This window comes from Leishmania martiniquensis, chromosome 2, assembly GCF_017916325.1.
Source record: "Leishmania martiniquensis isolate LSCM1 chromosome 2, whole genome shotgun sequence".
Classification (NCBI taxonomy): Eukaryota; Euglenozoa; class Kinetoplastea; order Trypanosomatida; family Trypanosomatidae; genus Leishmania; species Leishmania martiniquensis.
The window spans coordinates 55,507-73,120 of NC_090137.1; the positions used below are offsets into that span (position 1 = coordinate 55,507).

Consider the following 17,614-nt stretch of genomic DNA (forward strand, 5'->3'; position numbering starts at 1 on the left):
AGCCGGTGGGCGCTGCCGCGTTCACGCACGCCTGTGCGCCGCTCCGCTAGCGGAAGCCGGCGCGTACGCGCCACGTGATCTGTGGTACACACAGCACGCCCCTTTTAGCAAAGCGGAAGGACAGAGACGCGAAGACGGTATTAGCAAGTGCGCCGGAGGCAGACAGACTGACAGACAGACACCGGGACAGAGACAGTGTGGGGAGCGGAGAGGGGCCGCGCCGACGGACACGGCGAATATGTATGCTCTCTGCGTTTCTGTTACCGCTGTGCTGTCGCGCACTCCTGTGCATGCGCTAGGCGTGGGTGTTCTCCCGTCGCTCTGCACCCGTTGATGTCTCTGCCTTCTTCACCAGATGTTTGCCTTCGCGCTTCGCTTCCGCCCTCTGATCGTTGGCCGCGCTCTCAGCAGCGACTGACGAGATAGCTGTCAGCGTACGTGAGTGGTGAGCGGCGGGGGGGGAAGGGGGAGGAAGGGGGAAGAGGGTAACGGAAGTGGAATGAGAGAGGCATCCATCAGAGGGCTCTGCTGCACGTTGACAAGGCGCGCGCCTCCCCACCCCCTCCAAAGAACGCCAAGCGGGGCACTTGGGGGGCGGGGGGGCAGTCCCAAAGCCCTCACGCCACACCCATCCAGCAGATGGCCTCACACCCACGGGCACTGCTGTGTGAGTCGACGAGTACATATCAGCTCCCCCCCGAGTTTCCTCACAGAAGCTTTCGCTGTGGCTGCGGTCCCTTTCCCATGAACTTCAACGCGACTTCAAAAAAGGAAACGTGTGCTACGCGCGTGGAACGAAGTCGGCTCCCGCCCCTACCCCCTCTCCGCTCCTCGACCGCGCGTCACCAACATCGGTACTTAGAAAAAGTACTTCAACACAAAAGCGATGGAGCCTCAGTAGCGGCAGCCCATCTCGGCCACCGGCCACCGCTTCGACAGCAGTTTCTTCGACAGCGCGCGAGCTTGTCTACGGCCCATGCTCACGCACTCGCCGATTCGGTCTCCCTCCCTCTCTCCAGAGGACGGGAGAAAGCGGGAGAGAGGGGTGGGAGGGAGCGACTAGCAGCGAAGAAACGCAGCCTTCCTCTAGCGTCATCGACCGTGGCAAGTGTCCTGCTCCTCCGGGTCATCGCGGTGCAGAGAGATGTGGAGCGACTTCGCTGTGGGTCAGCTGCGAGAGGCGCAGAAAGAGGAGCAGGTGCGGCCGTGCGGGGCGCAGTCCCAACAGTCCTCGCCTTCCAACAACAGAAGCAGGTCGGGGTGTCGCCGCCCTGCGGTCATGGCAAGTACGAGTACGTACTGCACAATTCTTCAAATAGGTGAAGCTGCATGCGCTAACGACTGAGTACAAAAAAAAGGGAGTAAACTTTTCGCAAAGGGTCCCACGAGCACCAGTGCGCCTCCGACGTGCTGCCGTCTGCCTCCTCCAGCACGTCTCGCGGCTGTGAGCGATTCGCCTTGGCAGGAAACTTCAAGGCGATCGTAGCGTACCCCTCGCACGCAAACAAGAGATAGACGAAGTAATCATCAGCCGGCTTCTCGACGTGCTGCTCGCGTGCAGACAGCCAACGGTGCAGCGGGCGCGTGCCCTCCTCGGCCTGCGTGAACATGACCTCGACCCAGACCTTGGTTCGATACAGCACTTCGTCGTGCTCCGTTCGGAAGGAGTACAGCGGGGTACCGAAGCGGGCATTAGCAGCAGCAGCAGCGCTAGACGCGCCAGCACCGCCTGCAACGTCACCGCTGCTGCTTACCTGCCCGCCGCTCAGCGCAAGCAGAGCCTCTTCTTTGCGCGCGCGCTCCTCTGCTTCAGCGTTTAGTCGCTCCTCTTCCTGCAGTCGAAGATGGCGCAGCTCTTTCTGTTGGCGCCTTTCCAGCTGCAGCGTGTGCGTCTTGCCGGCAATATGCTTGAGAAAGTTATTCTCCTCGGGGCAGTAGATGCCGCAGAGCGTGCAGGTCACCTGCCCCATGTGGTTACGCTTAAAATAGGGATTCGCTCTCGCGACCTCGATGGGGTCGAAGATGTTTGCGGCACTGTTCGGACCGGAGGTCATGGTGACTGCCGACGAAAACTGCAAGGGACGCTGTGTGCAGTGAGCGCTCACGGAAGAATCGGGTCGGGTGGGGCACCAACGAGAAGAGAGAGATAGAGAGAGGGGGGAGCAACGAGATGAGCGTACGCCAGATGAGGCGGGGGAAGTGGACACGGACGGTTATGCAGGAAAGGCAAAAAAAGCACTCATAGGGGAAGAGGGGGCACCATCACGGCAGCTATTTCATCGGGCGCCTTCCGTAAGGCCCCCCCAGACACGCACAGCGGCACACGTGCAGAGCAGTGAAGTGGAGGAAGGAAGGGATGCGTTTACTGCCCCCATCCCCACCCTCAACGCACAAGGACAGCGAGGCAGTCACCCTCGCTGTCGAACCGCACGAGACGTTCGCGTGGAACAGAGCAACGACCCAAAGCGCTGATCGGCGACCAAAAAGAGAAACAAAGACAAGAGCGAAGACGACCGCAGCGCGCGTTGAAAGGCTGCGCAGCACACAAGATGAGTGGTAGCTGCAATGGTCGGCCGCTGCGCCGTTCGTCTCTCTCTCGTGTGTCAGAGAAAAAGCAGCACGAGACGATGAAGACAGGGGGAAAGCGCGACGAGCGCGGTGAGGTGAAGCACACACGCTCAATGGCATGCCTCCAGAGACGCACGAGTGGTCAGCAGCTTCTTTCAACCATTAGGTATCGCCGCGGGCCGAGCAGCACAAAGGTGTGAGACCACACGTCCGCCCACAAGCAGCACACTGCATTCAACGCACGCTGACATAGACGGAAAATAAAGCCTTACGCAGCGATGAGAACGGGCTCAGAGAGGAGGTAGAGAGAGAGAAAGAGGGCGCGCGCGCTTATGTTTGGCACTCGTGTGAGCGTCATGGGTGTGTATAGGAGGCGGCTCGAAGTAAAGGCGAGCGCCGCGTCACACCAAATCAGCCACAGCTACAAAAATACCTCCATCACATTCCGCACAGCACCGCGGCACACTGGGCAGGAGAACACCTCTTCTCTACAGTGACTCTGCAGCCGTTGCACGCACAGCCCACAAATGCCGTCGTGGCCGCATGGCTGCAGTAGGACGCAGGATGGCTGCAGCGGCTGCACACAAAAGAGGCAGTACCCAGCGCTGCTTCTCTGAGTGGCGTCGCTGCCATGGCCCCTCGCCCCAATGCGGGTCGGCTGGGCCTGCGCCGTCTGCGTTGTGAAGAAGCTATCCAGCGCGGAGGGTGCAGCAGGCGCTTTTCGAGGTGTGCCTGTTGTGTGATCGCCGGCGGCCGCAGATGGCGACGATAACTTTCCCAGAGACGTGACGGATTTTCGGTCAGCGTAGCTCATCGCAAAGGACTCGAGGACGCCTCTTAGGGCGCGCTGCAGCTCGACGAGGATGTCGAACACCGACCCGCTAGCACTCCACGACTCCTGCGAGAGGCGAAGGAGCTCTGGCAGCACCTCTCCCGTGTCCTTGTCCTTGATCATGCCGGCGAAGCACTGCGCGGTGAGGCTCAACGTGGAGGGCGCGGGTGGCGGTGTTCCAGCGACGGCGGCAGTGGAGGGCTTCGTGCCGTCAAGTAGGGCTGCTAATGGGCGGGTTGCCGCATCCACGAGGTAGATGCGCGGTGGGTAAGCGTACATGCCCGTCTCGCATCCGTTCGCGGCGTCGGACTCGCCTGCAGCGCCGCCGATGCGTGTCAGGGAAAACTGCAGAAGTACGCGCACCTGTAGCTCCACCACTGCCTTGGCAGCCACCTGCTGCGTCACATCGGCTTTGCCCCCTTGGACATGGACAGGGATCTCCGCCAGGGACGCCTTTGAAGTGGCAGGCGGTGGGCTCTGTCCAACGGTGGTGGCGTAAGGACGCTCCTGCGGTATCGCGAGCACCGCCACCTTGTGCTCGCTAAAGATGGGCACGTAGGCGACGATGCGGTGCTTTTCCGGAAAATAACGAGCAAGCCCGTCGCCAAACCGCGAGAGGTCTCGGAGAATGGCGGCGCAGCGGATGTGAGCGGCAGAGCGGTTGGGCAGTGCGTCTTTCATGAAGGCCGGTGCGCTGTGCGAGTGGTGGTGTTGGTAAGCGTCAGCGCTGCCACTGCTGCCGAGTTGGCTCACATTGGGTCGCAAGGGGAAGGCATAGCTGCTTGTTGGCACAATAAGCGGCGGCACCGCCTCAAAGTTGCGCACAACGACGTTGCGTATGTACGCGGTCAGCGTCTGGTACTTGTCGTCCCCCGGTGCGGGAATAATGGCACCGCTGATCGGGTCGAGGTACTCAGCCTTGCGACTGATGGCGAAGTTGTTGAGGCTCTGCATGTTGAGGCAGACCCGGTAGCGGCAGTACACGTCAATCTTCGTCGCTGCGTGGGAAGCAGGCGAAGCCGCCTGCGACAGATTCGCACTGGCAGGCCCGATAAACGAGGACACCTTCTCGCAGCCGTTGGCGGCGGCATCCGTCGTGCCGCCGCCAACGGGCAGGATGCCGCTGGCCGTGCCCTCTGACGAGTCTGTCGTCAAGGCAGGCGCGTAGACGGAGATTATGACGGGGGTGTAGTACACTGTGCCGCGGTAGGTGTAGGGCAGGATGCCGCGAATCTCGTAGTGGTCACGGCACTGTATGTATCTGAATCCATCGCCGTAGGCAAAGCGAAAGCCCTGCAGGTCCGGGTTGGCGAGGATGCGGGCGTTGGAGATGTCGTACTCTTGGCGCGGCCGCACGGGCATCGGCAGCGCTGGACGAGCGGCGGAGTTGGATGGGGTGACCATGACGAACGCACCGGGGGTGATGCTACCAGGCGTACCACTGGCACCCGCCCCGTTCAGATTGCGGTGGCGCAGAGGAGGCTGCGCTGCCCCGGCTACTGCACCAGCAGAGCTACCGCCCACCGAGGGCACGGAAAGCGCGGTGCTGATGCCGCTGTCGCAGTGCTGCATGAGCTGCGTGGGAGGCGAAGGCGCGCTGGTAGGGTGGCCAGCCTGTTCGCCGTGCAGTCCGTTGGCGGCACGCACCGCCGGTGCCCCAACGTCGCCGTTGCTGACCGACTCCTCACCGTCGTCACTATCCGATACCGTCAAGTTCACGAATCGTCCATTCTCTCCCGCAAGGGCCCCGGCGCTGCCGCCTTGCAGCCCATCTGATGACGCCGTTCGCAGCGGCACAGTACGCTGCCCCGCAGGTTGTTCGCCTTGGATGGACGCCGCCGCCGCCGCGGCAGCAGCTGCCAAAATGCTGGCGCACTCGCTGTGCCCATGGCGCTCTGCCAACTGCACCGGCCGCTCACCGAACGCATTGGCGCAGTCGATTGGTGTGCGCAGCACCTCGACGAGATAGCGCACAATGCTGGTCGCGCCTAGGGTGGCGGCGAGGTGTAGGGCCGTATTGTAGCTCCCGCCGTTGGGAGCCAACACGTTTGCTTTATACTCCTCGCACAGCATCCGGACCGTGCTAAGATAGCGGGAGTACCCTGCCTGGAGGGACGCCAAGTCCGTTCGATTACTGTTTGAGATGCACGTGTACAACAGCGTCATGTGTGAGCCCTTCGCCGGCACGTCAACCCGCTCTGGGTGCGCGCGCAGCCACTGCCGCAGCTCCTCGGTGTTGCCTTCTGCCGCCCAGCGGAACTCCATCTTCCGCTGAGGCCCCCGGTATGGGCAATGAGGGTGGCGACGGGGGGGAGGGGATGCGACGAGGACCCCCTCAAGGTACAGAAGGACTACCAGGAGACGGGAAAGGGGGGGAGGCAGTGCAGTCGCGTCACGTGCTTCACGTCTTGGCCACCTCTCGAGCAGCAGATCTATCTGTGCGCCCAGCGAGAGGTAAAGAAAGAGAGAAAGAGAGAGCGAGCGAGAGAGAGCACCGCACTCGTCAGCGCTCATACGGCGGGGGAGGGAGAGCGATCAGAGAAAGGAACGGACGCAGGCGAAACGGCGGGAGAGAGATCGTTAGAGGGCCCCGAAAGAGAGAAGGGGCGGCACGGAGAGGGCACAACTCAGTGTGTGTGTGTGTGTGTGGAAGAGAGGGGAGGAGGCGAAGGGTAACAGAGTTGCTCGCCTTGCTCAACAGTCATGGAACTGTTGGCCTATGCATACGAAGGTGACGTGGAGGGAAGAGGCGCCTCACGATGAGCGCCCGTCACACGAGCGGGGCAAGAGCAGACGTAGCCCACGTCGATGGTGAGTGGGTATGTGTGGTGTGCGGCGCGTCTGCGCCTGTCGCCCCCTCCCCCTACTCCCGCCTCTGAGCCAACGAGATGAAGAGGGGCTGGAGTGCAGCTCAACACAGAGAGAGAGGACTGCACAACGAGCAAACTACGCGCCGCTCGCCGTTACCGCCGTGCACCAAGCCGCCACCGTATAACGCACAGCAGGGCGGAAGAGACAGTAAAGCACTACGCGAGTAGAGGAGGTAGGCGAGCACTGACAACAGCTGAGACGCGCACAGAAAAAAAAGAAGCGCAGAGAGAGAGAGACACACAGCTGTGATGACTCTCCCCGCGTGCCCGATCACAGCAGCATCAACGGCAAGACAGCGGAGGAGAGAAGCGAGGAGGAGGGCGAAAGTTATGGCTGATACGGTGCCTCTTCCATGTTGCTTACTGGCACAGAATGGAGCATGGAAAGGGGCCTGCTCCAGGGACGGTAACTCTTTGCACCGACGAGGAGGGGTGACACCGCCATGGTGCACAGCTGTGTTATGTTCCGAAATGTCCGCCGTGTACGCATTATGCAGACAACGGAGGCGAGCACAGGCGCACGCGCCCGTGGCATCTGTAACAGCACTCAACACGCACGTACGTGCGCACGCGCGGTGCCAGTGTACGTTTACTCTCTCTCTTGCTCAGGAGAGAGACACACATACAGCACAGAGAGCTGTACAGCTTGTGGTGCCGCTTTCCGTACCCCGGCTACTCGCCCCCCCTGTCGCCCTCCTCCTCCTGCCTTTAGCTTCCGCCTTCCTCATCCTGGCGGAGGTGCGACTGACGCCTTCTCTCCGTTCGTCGTGTGCACACTTCCGCAGGCTGCTAGAGTGCGGCAGTCCCCACAGAGAGTTCAGCGGCATAACAGAAATTTCGTCTGTCACCGGCAGTACGCCACTGCGCATACGCCTCTGTCCACTCCCCACCCGCATAGCCGACGGAGCCCACGCGGCGTCGTTATCACCACTACGAGAAGGGTCAACTCGTGCCCCACAACTGATTCCACCCTCGTTGGGTGGTGCCCCAGAGTGAGCTGGCTGCAGCCACCGCCGAGATCGAGCCAGCTGGGGCAGCAGCACCGCCTTCCGACGCCACGCCTGCTGCGCCGACGCCGCCAAGCATCCATGTAGCTGCTCCGTCATACACGCCAGTGGCAGGGTATATGAATGAGGGCATGCGAGCACCCCATCCGCCCCCCGTCGCGGCAGCCACTGCTGACGAAGGACTGCCAAAACGAAAGGACGCAGTCGGCGGCACGCCCGTGGCCGAAGCGGGGGAGGGCGGAGGCGGATTCAACGCCGATGCCGTTGGGGGCAGAGGCGGATAGCTCTGCGGGGCAAGGGCCGCAGCCGTGGACGGCGCGCCGCCGGCCCCCATAGATGCGGCGGCAGCGATCGCCGCATTCGACGACACCGCGATCGGCAGTAGCGCCAATCGGTCAACTTGCTCGCGCGGACGGAAAAGCCGCTCAGTCGGCAGCGCGGCAGCATCCACACCGCCAGCGACGGCAAATGATTTTGATGCGGCAGCGGCAGCCACCGAGGGGCCACGGCACGAGTCGCCGCTGCCTGTGTCGCCCGAGCTGGCATGACGCGGCGCCTCGCTGCGCACCACCCACAGAAGCGCACTTGCCGAGATGAACTGACGGTACGCAGCGATAACGAGAGGAGTCCCGCTGCGCCATCGCACCGGATCGCACGTGCTCTCAAGGTGGCGGACGACGCGACGCAACGGCCCGTCTGCAACACACGCTGCGGCATCGACCCCAGCCCCACCGATACCCGCGTCGGAGGAAAAGAGCGTCTTGGCCGGTGAGTCCGCTCCTCGCGAGAGGAGCCCGGCACTGTTGCCACAGAGGTCGCCGCTGCGATCACCGTCGCCTGCGTCCTCCCGCCCTGCGCACCACACAGACGAGGTGAAAAGTACGTCCATATACCACTGCAGTCTCACGTCGTCTGCCTGGCTCTGAGTGGCGACAGTGGCGGCATTAGCGGCAGCCGCACCGCGTCCCTTCTGCAGCCCACAGGCAACCTCGGGAGGTGCACCGCCGCCGCTCTCGCGCGCTGAATTGATGAGGCGGCCCAGCTCGCTCTCGTAGAAGGCAGCCGACGCTTCGGCAAGACGTGCCCTCACTTGCTGCTGCTCCTTCTTCGTCACCAGTGCGCACATGCAGCATCCGCTTGCACTGCTAAGCCTCCCCAAAGCTGCCGCTGAGGCGGTGGCACCCTGCTCGTGGCCTGATGCAGTGGCGACGCCGGCTGGGGCCCCAGTGGGGGGCTCGAACGTCATGAGCGACTCGGACGAGTCGGTAAACACACTTGGCGCACCGTACAGCGCCTGGTGGAGATGCCGCATTACCGTCTGGGTGAGTGTCATGACGGCAGGAGTGGGCCGCGCAGGATAGGCGACCCCGCCACTCTCGCTGGCACAGTCGTCATGCAATGCAGCCTCGCCAACCATTCGCACACGCATCCACGCGGCCGAATCCACCACGTATGTTGTTCGGCGCAGTACTGCACCGGAACGGCGAGACGCTGCCGAGCGCCCCGACTCTTCCTCTCCGCTCTCACAGGCCCATGGCAGCGGGGCGTAGGCCTGCTGGAGGGCCGCTCGATAGAAATGGATGAGCATATCCTGCCAAGGCGCCTGAGCTCGTTTGTATAGATCCTCTGCCTCAGCGCAGAGCTGCCGCACCCTCGCTGCCTCGCTGGGCAGAGCTGCCATCTGCAGTCGCTGCAACACCACCAAGTACACACGCAATAGCAAAGAAAGCTCGTAGCTGTGAACCACAGTCGCATTTATCCCGCTTGGGGTCGCGTCCGTCTTTGCGTTGCGCAGCTGCGCCGCTGCACGGTGAAGCGCGTCCTCTAGCCATCCTACGATGCGCATGCGTAGCGGCGGCGGCGGCGTTGACGGCAATGATACAGCGCAGCTATCGCTCACCGATATCGGCACTGCGGCAGTTTGCGCCTGCACCGCGTCTACGAGGGTCGAAAGACAGCAGTGCAGCAGCTCGGCTGCGTGGCCATTCATGTGAAGAGGACCAGGCTCGGGCAAGCTAGCCGTATCGTGCTCAGCATGGCTACAGCTTGCTTCCCACCTCGGAAATAGCACGTCGCGCATGCCGCTCAAGATTTTCGCGATCTCTGCCTGCTGAGAGGCGCTCAGTCCAGCGCTGGCTGCCGCCGCATGAAGCGCCTGCTGCGGCTGCTCCGACTCCTTTGTGTAGGTCGCGCCGCACATGGCTGAGAAAGGTAGTTGCGCCGCTCGGCATGCTGCCCGGCCCCATTCTAGTCCCTCCTCACAGAAAATGCCTTCGCCTACTGACGGGCGGAGCGACCTATGCGTTCTGTCATCAGTCTCCGTTGCTGTTCGTGGCCAAAAGCGGTCCCAGCAGATGCCGATCATCGCAGACAGATGGCTCCCCCGGTGGGCTCCGCGTCCACCGTTGCCGCCGCCCGGCAGCGAGGGAGGACTGCCAGTCAAGCTTTGAGCTGATCCCTGCTCCGTCTTGGCGTCATTTTCTCCTTCGGTTCCCGAAAACGTGCCCGCCTCGTCGGCTCTACTGAAGGAGTCCCCAGACGATAGCGCATGCAGGCGAAGTACGGAACAGAGCGCCAGCCACGTTTGCTCCAGCGATGCTGCAGCAGTGCTGCTGTGGTACACTGGCCCGCGTACGTGGGGGCTGCTTACGCCATGCCCAAGCGCTGTGCTGCTGACCTCTTCGCGGCCCTGCAGCATGCGGAGGGCAGAAGCTACCAGGCCCTGAGAGATACAGGCGTCCACAAAGCCCACAGAATCCAAGGCAACGGCCACGCACCGCTCCAGTGCCGCGTCCACCGTTGACTGCTCCATGACCTCCCACCACCGCGCCGCATCGACAGCGGTCCATGTTTGCCCTAAGCCAGAAAAACTTAATGGCGCCTCACCGTCCGATATCCCTGACTGTGAACTGTGCCCCACACGATGATGTAGCAGTCGTCGCAGAGCGTCGCGTACCGCGTGCCTCGCAGGCGTGGTATCTGAGCTACGATGACCCTCCTTGTACGCCGCCAGCGCCACAGGATCGCGCGCGAGCAGTACCACCAACGACGAAACACACGGAGCGAGCAGCTCTTGGCACACGAGCCGCAGCGGTGATAGCAGGTCTGCTGCTCCTGAGGCAGCCGGCGTGCCTCTCCTTCCTGCAGAATCTGCGCACGCGGAATACAAATACTCGCGTACAGTCGCAGATGACGCGCCGCTGGCCTGCAGCGCGTCTACAGTGTTCACGCTCGCCCGGAGTAGCTCAACATACGCACGCCTTCGAGCCACCGCGGCTGACGGAGACGTCACCCCAGGTGCCACCTGGGCCACTGAGAAGCTATACAGGTCGCGCACCGGCGTCATCAGCGAGCCATCGCTGGCCACGAGAGGTGGCACCGTTCTGGCCTCCGTCGCCGTGGGAGAGGTGATTGACGTGCCGCCAGAGTCCCCAGCGGCATCGCTGGGGAGGACGCACCTGCTGGCATTGCGCAGCCTCCACTCCATCAACTCTTCAAGCGACCGCACGCCAGCAACATTGGCAGGAGTCGTGAGTAAGGACTCCTCACCGCCTTGACGCGTAGCAGCACCAACGCCGGCGCAGTGGTCAGAGACCCAGAGGTGGTCTCCTGAGGTCGCCTCATCCGCCAAACAGACGTGCTGCAGCAGTCGTAGAACCGCTGTTTCTTCATCGAGAGCCTCTGGCGCTGAGGATGCCTCTACGGAGGCAGCTCGTACGAGATCAATGTAGTCGGCGAAGGCGCGAAGTAGATACGAGAGGCCCGAGAAACACCGCAGGGCCCAAGCCGTGTTGGGCATTCCGTTGCCTGCTGCAGCGCGGGTCGATTTCGCCGTTTGGGGGCGGTCAGCTGCAGCCGTCGCCACCCCAAGCGCCATTAAGTGCGTGTCCGTTGCAAAGACACTCGCGTTACGGGGGGCCGTGGAGGGTAAAGATGGCGCCGCATCACCCTCAGCGGTGCTGCCATTTGATTTGCGGCTCGCAGCCGCGACGATGCTCCGATCTCCAGCGCAGCCGTCAGGGAGGGGAGAGGGCGGCTGCGCCGCTGCGCTCGGTGAGCTGGCGCGCAGACACGACGGAGTCATAGCGCCCCACCGCATCGCATTCAGTTGACTCTCGCGCAGCAACAGGACAGCCAAAAACGCCAGCAGTGTACGGCACGGATCAGCAGCACGAGGCGGTATTATCTTATCGACGGCCGTGTGACCAACGTCCGCAGAGGCGAGCGGGGTGCCCTCGTACATGACCCTCAATACGATGGCTTGCACGTCACCTGAGGCTAATTGAAGCAGCGCATTCGCAGCGCTATCAAGTGGAATGTGTGCCGCAGTCGATGCAGCAGGCTCCGTGACTTGCACTGCTGGCAGCAGCGCACGCTTTGGGGATAGTGCCGCGCCTGGTGCACACGCCGCCAGGGCACTGACAAGCGTGGGGGAGTCGCGAAGAGCGCGCACAGCGCCGTGGCATTGTGCAAAGATCACCCACACATAGACTAAACAGCGACTCTCTGCAGCTCGAATGGCCTGGGCCTCCCGTGAGGACTCCGTTACCTCAGTTCCGGAGGGCTCTCTTGACATGCGTTGGGCAAGTCGACCCCTCTTCTCTGCCAGACACGCGTAATTGTCAGCAGCTCGGCGCAGACGCTGCAATATCAGCTTGACAAGTCGCACCTCAAGGGTGGTCGCTCTTCGCTCCAGGTCCGCCACCCACAGCGGCGGTCGCTTGGCGACGCTCGTGCGCTGAGCGCCTAAACGGGCGAGCACATCTGAAGATGCGGTGGAGGCATCGCCGGCGCTCGTGGAAGCCTTTACAACGTCGTTGACGCCCGCGTACACGCGAAGGGAAGCCTGCACCCGGCTCAGGCGGCGCGCAAGACGGAGCAGGGGTAGGTCACGCTCCAAGGAGCAGAGAATGTCCTCACGTTTCTTTCGGCTTACAGCATCGCTTGCAGCCGTACCTTTTGCGGCGTTGACCGTCTGGTGCGCATCGTGGCTTTTCAACACCTTATCGCATTGGCGCGCGCGAAGTGGCAAGGACGCGAGCGTGCTCGAGTTCGCAAGAAGACTCCGCAGCTCGGCATCCACTGCGTTCGCTGCGCCCGCCGCCATCGCGGCCGCTGCTGAGGCTAGAGACATGCAATCCAGGTGCAATGCCTGCAGCTCATCCTCCAACCACATTCGCTGCGCCTCCGCAGCACTCGTGCTCATGCCTTCGTCTACGAGAGCATTGCATGACGTTCCTGCATGGCTCGCGTGAGCTGGCATCACGTAGGGAAAAGGCAACTCCACTATCGGCAGCGCCGGCATGGGATGAACATCCGGCCGCTTCACACTCGCGCCATAGCCCTCCTTCGCAGCAGCCGCGGCCGATTCCGCGTCACAACCCCCTTTCTCCCACACGCCGCCGCTGTTCGCCGTGTACCCTTTCGTCACCGACCGGCGCAACGGTGCAGCGATCGAGGCGCTGTTGGTGCTAATGGTAGTCGTCGTAGATGCAGCCGCTACTACGCACCGCCGTCGCCGGCGACGTGCGGAGAACCACGACGACGGTAGAAGCGGCTCGGCGTCCATCTCGGTGTTGCCGCGTCCATCAACATCTTGCGCCGCAGCTACACGCTCCATCGCCTCCTCGATGGCGAGGATGTCCGCGCAGTCTCGCTCCATCCCCACAACGCCATCACAGGCGTTGAGGAGATCGCGATAGGAGTTACCAATAATGGCGCGAAGGTCGTGCTGGTTGGCCTCGATGCTCCGTGTGACAGTGGAGAGGTAGTGAAGGGACTCCTCCACATCATTCTGGCGGAGGATGCGTCGCACCTCCTGCGCAGCCTCCTCCATTGTGAGTAACGGGGTGCTTCCTTCCGCTGCTCCTCTAGTACAGTTCGCCTCTCTGCCCAGCCAGAGCTCAGCAGTAGCGGGCGACTCAGCGATGCACGTGCTCGCCTCGCGGTAAGTAGGAGCTTGTCCTATTTAAAAAAAAAAATATATATATATAACGTGGTGCGAGGCACCTCTGTGCCCAGCAAGGGTGCGCTCTTCCCAGCACCGCAACTTGGGGGTGAGTGAAAACGCGCCGACAGATGGGGGAGGGGAGGGGACGAAGCGCGTTCGCCTAAGGCAACACAAAAAGGTGCGGGAGGGGAAGAAAAGCGCTCGCACTCAGTGCAGGCAAGGATGTCGGTACCAGCGGAGTGAGCGGGACGCAGGCAAAGAGAGCGATCCTACAGTTTTCTATGTGCGCCACACCCAACAATAGAAAAAAGAAAGAAACGGAAGGGAGAATAGAGGAGAAGAGCTACGCAGTTGTCACGAGCATCTCTGCGTATCGCCAAAGGTAGAAAGTCGGGACGTCACTGGCAGCAGCCGGCGCTGGCTTGGCGGCGCATCGTTCGCGCACCCTCTCCGCCCCCTACACAAGCAGAGGGCGTGCATTCGTTGAAGAAGTGCAGGCGTGAGAGCTGACGTCTCCAAAAGCGCACCCGCAGCGAAGCTGCAGCGATCTTTTACACAAGCCTACCAGCGACCTTTTTGGCCGCCATTCAGGCAGCGTTGAGCATACCCTGAAGAGGACGGACAGAAGAGGCAAGGTAGAGAGGGAAGCGATAGAGGCTCGCTCTGGTACCCTTTCACCTGTTCTCAGACGCTGCTGCTTCCTTGCTTGTTTTTTCTCCCATTTGCTTCTTCGCTTGGCTCTCTTGGACCTTCGCAGTCATGTCTCTCGTTAACCGGTGCATGCACCATCGCCCCCACCGGCTCCGTCGCATCTGCTAGAGCGGACAGCGAAGAGGTAAACCAGAAAAACAAAAGAGTGGTTGGAGCACCTACGCCTAGACGTACAATCATGGATATGCATGCGCTCGATATCGGCATTTGCATGTATATAAGTACACATACACATACACATATACGTATACATATACGTATATGTGTATGTGTATGTGTATGTGTATGCACTACAGACAGAGTCAGTGTGTGTATTACGGTTTGCGTTACGTGTGCTGTCTGTCTGTCTGTGTGTCTGTCTGTCTGTGTGTATGTGTGTGCGTGTGTGCGTGGGTGCGTCTGCTCCACAGAGGCATAGACACCACGCACACACAGACACACAGACACAGACACACAGACAGACAGACAGACAGACAGACAGCACACGCCGAGAGATGGAGAGAGCGAGACGGGGGCAGCATTAGAGAAAGGGCAAAGATAAACGTTGGCAAATGAGAAGTGTCACAGTGTTGAGACGTCTTGCGTTCGTTTGTCTGTCAGACCAACTGAGTCGAACAGCACACGCATGAATGATCGCCTCCCCAGACTGGCCACGCGAAGTGAATACACACAAAAAAAAATGTGGGGAGAGTGAAGTAAGCGAGACACACACAAAAAAAAAAGACAGACAGACAGAGAGATAGAGAGAGAGGGGGGTGGCAATACAAAACGAAAAATGGGGACAAAAGTCGCTCATACAGTGATACTCACTTCAAAAGACTCAACGACGTTTTTTTTTCTTTCTGTATAAATACAAAAAGAAACATCTTTAAAAGCCCGATGGCGGGGGAAGGCTAATCGAATGAGAGATGTCAACAGAATGAAGAGGAGGAGGAGGAGGAGGGGGAAGAGAAGAGAAGAGAGAGAGAAAGAGTAAGGCCCGAGCACAGAATGGGCGAAGTGCCAAAGGGCCAGACAACGGCGGAAAAAGGGCGTAGCAGTCCATCTGCGGCGCTTGACAGCTAATCGCCCCCCCTCACCCACCCCGCCTTCACCCCCCCCACGATAGCAATTTGAAAAAAAAAAGACGAAACTTCCCTCGAGCAGACCATAAGCGAATGGGAGTTGATAAAAAGAAAAAGACTCTTCGATGTTGCAATGCTGAGTGAGACGCCCCTGAGCAGTCGCCACAAAAAGGCAGTGAGATACAGCTACGTGAGCCAACGCACCGCACGCCGCATCTTCGGCGGCCGCGGCGATTCCGCCCACCTGGCAAGCCCAGGCCATGCGCGCCCACAGCCGCTGAGCACCGCCCGCTGCCGTCGATGCCCTCACGCCTCTCGCGCCCCTGCACGCCGTGCGTGCCGGCAGCACACCATTCCAGCGGCGCCGGGCACCGCACGCACAGTCCTCGCACCGGCGCCCGTACCACTCTGCTGCCTGGGGGGGGGGGGCTGCCGCCTGCGTCTCCCGCTTCCGGCGACGCCATCGAGGGGGACAGGGGCACGTGCACCGGCACGGGCCGGCACGCGCCGGGGCAGGAGAGGCACTGTCACAGCCACATCGCAGCACCAGCGTTTCGCCCCACCCCACCTCCTGGAGTATCCACGCCTCCGAAAGGAGTTCGCTAGCCAAGCGGGAGGGAGACGAAGGCAGTGGGGGGGGTCACAACAAGGGAAGAAGAAGCGAGACGGATGAGAAAGCCAAACGGCGGAGTTCCGGGCAGAGACAGCACAGAGGAACCGTAACACACAGCCCCAGCAACGAGGTACCCATGCGCAGAGGCGAGCATAGAGGGGAAGGGTAACAGAGAGGGAGAGAGAGAGCACTGCAGAGAAGCGGAGATCCGCAGACACGCAACGATGCTAGTGATGACTCGCCACGCACCGATACAGAGAAGCGCGGCACCGCACCCGCCGCCACCAGAAAGCGCCAACGGCCACAGGGGCCTCTGCGACGAAAAAAAACGAGTCATTCGCGTCCTGCGTCGTCTGCATAGCTCCCGCGGCAGTCCCAACCGCCGAATTGGGAAAGTGTAAGCTGAGAAAGAGAGCATGCACACACACAGCGCCACCGTCTCGTACACTCCTTTAACTTCTCCCACACAGCTAGGTCGTCAGCGTCCCACCGCTCTCCCCTCCCGATCCCCTCCACACCACCTCGTCACCCCGCACCGTAAAAGGCAAAAAAGCCCCAGCAGATGCCCTTCGCACACACACACACACATATCACGGAACCCACGATGGGGATGCAATGGAGAGCAGCACAGCTGACTCAGGAACGACTAAGCACAAGCCGCAATCACCTCTTTTCAAAAAATACGAACGGACACACACACACACGATACAGCACAGAGGGCTACTCCCCCTCCCCCTCCTTTCCCCCAATAGATGTGGCTATGAAGCAGCGAAAGGAAAAAATGGAAGAAACAAAAAAGCCACCACACAACGGATTCGGACCCGCAACACACTAATACGGCGATCGCCTTCTCCGTCTGACCCTCACTTCAACGGCAGAGAGTGGAAGCCGTCACTAACAGCTGTTTTTTGGTCCACCCAATACACATATTGGTTACGGTACACCGGGACGCCATCCGCCTCCGCCATGTCGTACCCGACCGTCCGCTTCAAACTATGCACCCACTGCGTGCTAGGCAGCCCGTCCCAGCCCACCACCTCCGGCCCCATGGTGCGACGCTGCGCCGCCACCCACTGCGCAGCCTTCCTCGCTATCGCCTTCTTTGACCTTGTCCTTCTCGACACGTTCACGGACGCCGGCAGCTCAGTCCGGAAGAAGTAATGCAGGTAATAATAGTCAGCGGGCGTGCAGCGGTGCGCCACCACCGTCGACCACGTCACGTCGTGCACCTTGCCTCGATGCATGTCATGAAAGCGTGCGAGGCCTTCCTTGACGAACCACACGCGGTTGTGCGGGCAGACCTTACACGCGTCGCGTAGCGAGTTTCGGATCAGCAGTCCAAGCAGAATGTCTTCCTGGTGGAATCGAGCAGCGCGATACACTGTCGACAGGCTCGGGTCAAAGTCCATCATCGCCAACTGCGCAACATCCACCCGCTTCCCCTCGACAGGCGGCTGCAAGACCGCCTTAGCCAGCTGGCGGTGCAGCATGAACGTCATCCCAGCATTGAACTGCGCATTTTGGAAGACACGCATGCTGCCCCAGTACGCGCACTCCGTCCGGTTCACGGACAGTGCGTCTGTGCCACTCTGCTCGACCGCATCAGCTCGCCGAGGCGGCGTGCGCGTCTTCGCGCCGCCCATCACGTACCGCACATCGCTCAGGAACTGCGGCACCTTCACGTACGTGTCGTCGTCGCCCTTGATGATGAACGGCACCGTCGGGAACGCGTGGTACGCGTACTCCAGCCACAGGATCAGCTTCTGGCTCATCCCCACCTCCACGGGAAGGCCCCACTTGCCGTCTTCGCCTATTCTTTTTGCCGTTGTTGGCCGCCGGTCTGTCATCATGTCGATCCACACAACGTTGCGGTGCGCCAGCGCCTCCTGCCACAGCGCAGACGACGCGTGGCAGATGTACTCCGCCGGCGCCGTGAATGCAGGGGTCACCGGGAGCGACAGGGCGCCGCTCAGGTATGACAGTGCAGACGTCTCCGCGT

At 61.3% G+C, this 17,614-nt stretch overlaps 3 protein-coding genes across 3 annotated transcripts; all 3 read right to left on the bottom strand.

Moving 5' to 3' along the window:
• Window positions 1-1,334: 1,334 nt before the first annotated feature.
• On the bottom strand, window positions 1,335-2,054 carry LSCM1_08231 (uncharacterized protein; the record flags this gene model as incomplete). Its single annotated transcript, XM_067325566.1, has 1 exon — window positions 1,335-2,054. One exon carries the CDS (start codon window positions 2,052-2,054, stop codon window positions 1,335-1,337), a length of 720 nt encoding a protein of 239 aa, XP_067181593.1.
• Window positions 2,055-2,989: 935 nt separating this feature from the next.
• LSCM1_08232 (uncharacterized protein) lies at window positions 2,990-5,665 on the bottom strand (the record flags this gene model as incomplete). The annotated part of the gene is made up of 1 exon (XM_067325567.1): window positions 2,990-5,665. The coding sequence occupies one exon, from the start codon at window positions 5,663-5,665 to the stop codon at window positions 2,990-2,992; it is 2,676 nt and encodes an 891-aa protein (XP_067181594.1).
• Window positions 5,666-7,212: 1,547 nt separating this feature from the next.
• LSCM1_08233 (uncharacterized protein) lies at window positions 7,213-13,113 on the bottom strand (the record flags this gene model as incomplete). The annotated part of the gene is made up of 1 exon (XM_067325568.1): window positions 7,213-13,113. The coding sequence occupies one exon, from the start codon at window positions 13,111-13,113 to the stop codon at window positions 7,213-7,215; it is 5,901 nt and encodes a 1,966-aa protein (XP_067181595.1).
• Between the last annotated feature and the right edge of the window lie 4,501 nt (window positions 13,114-17,614).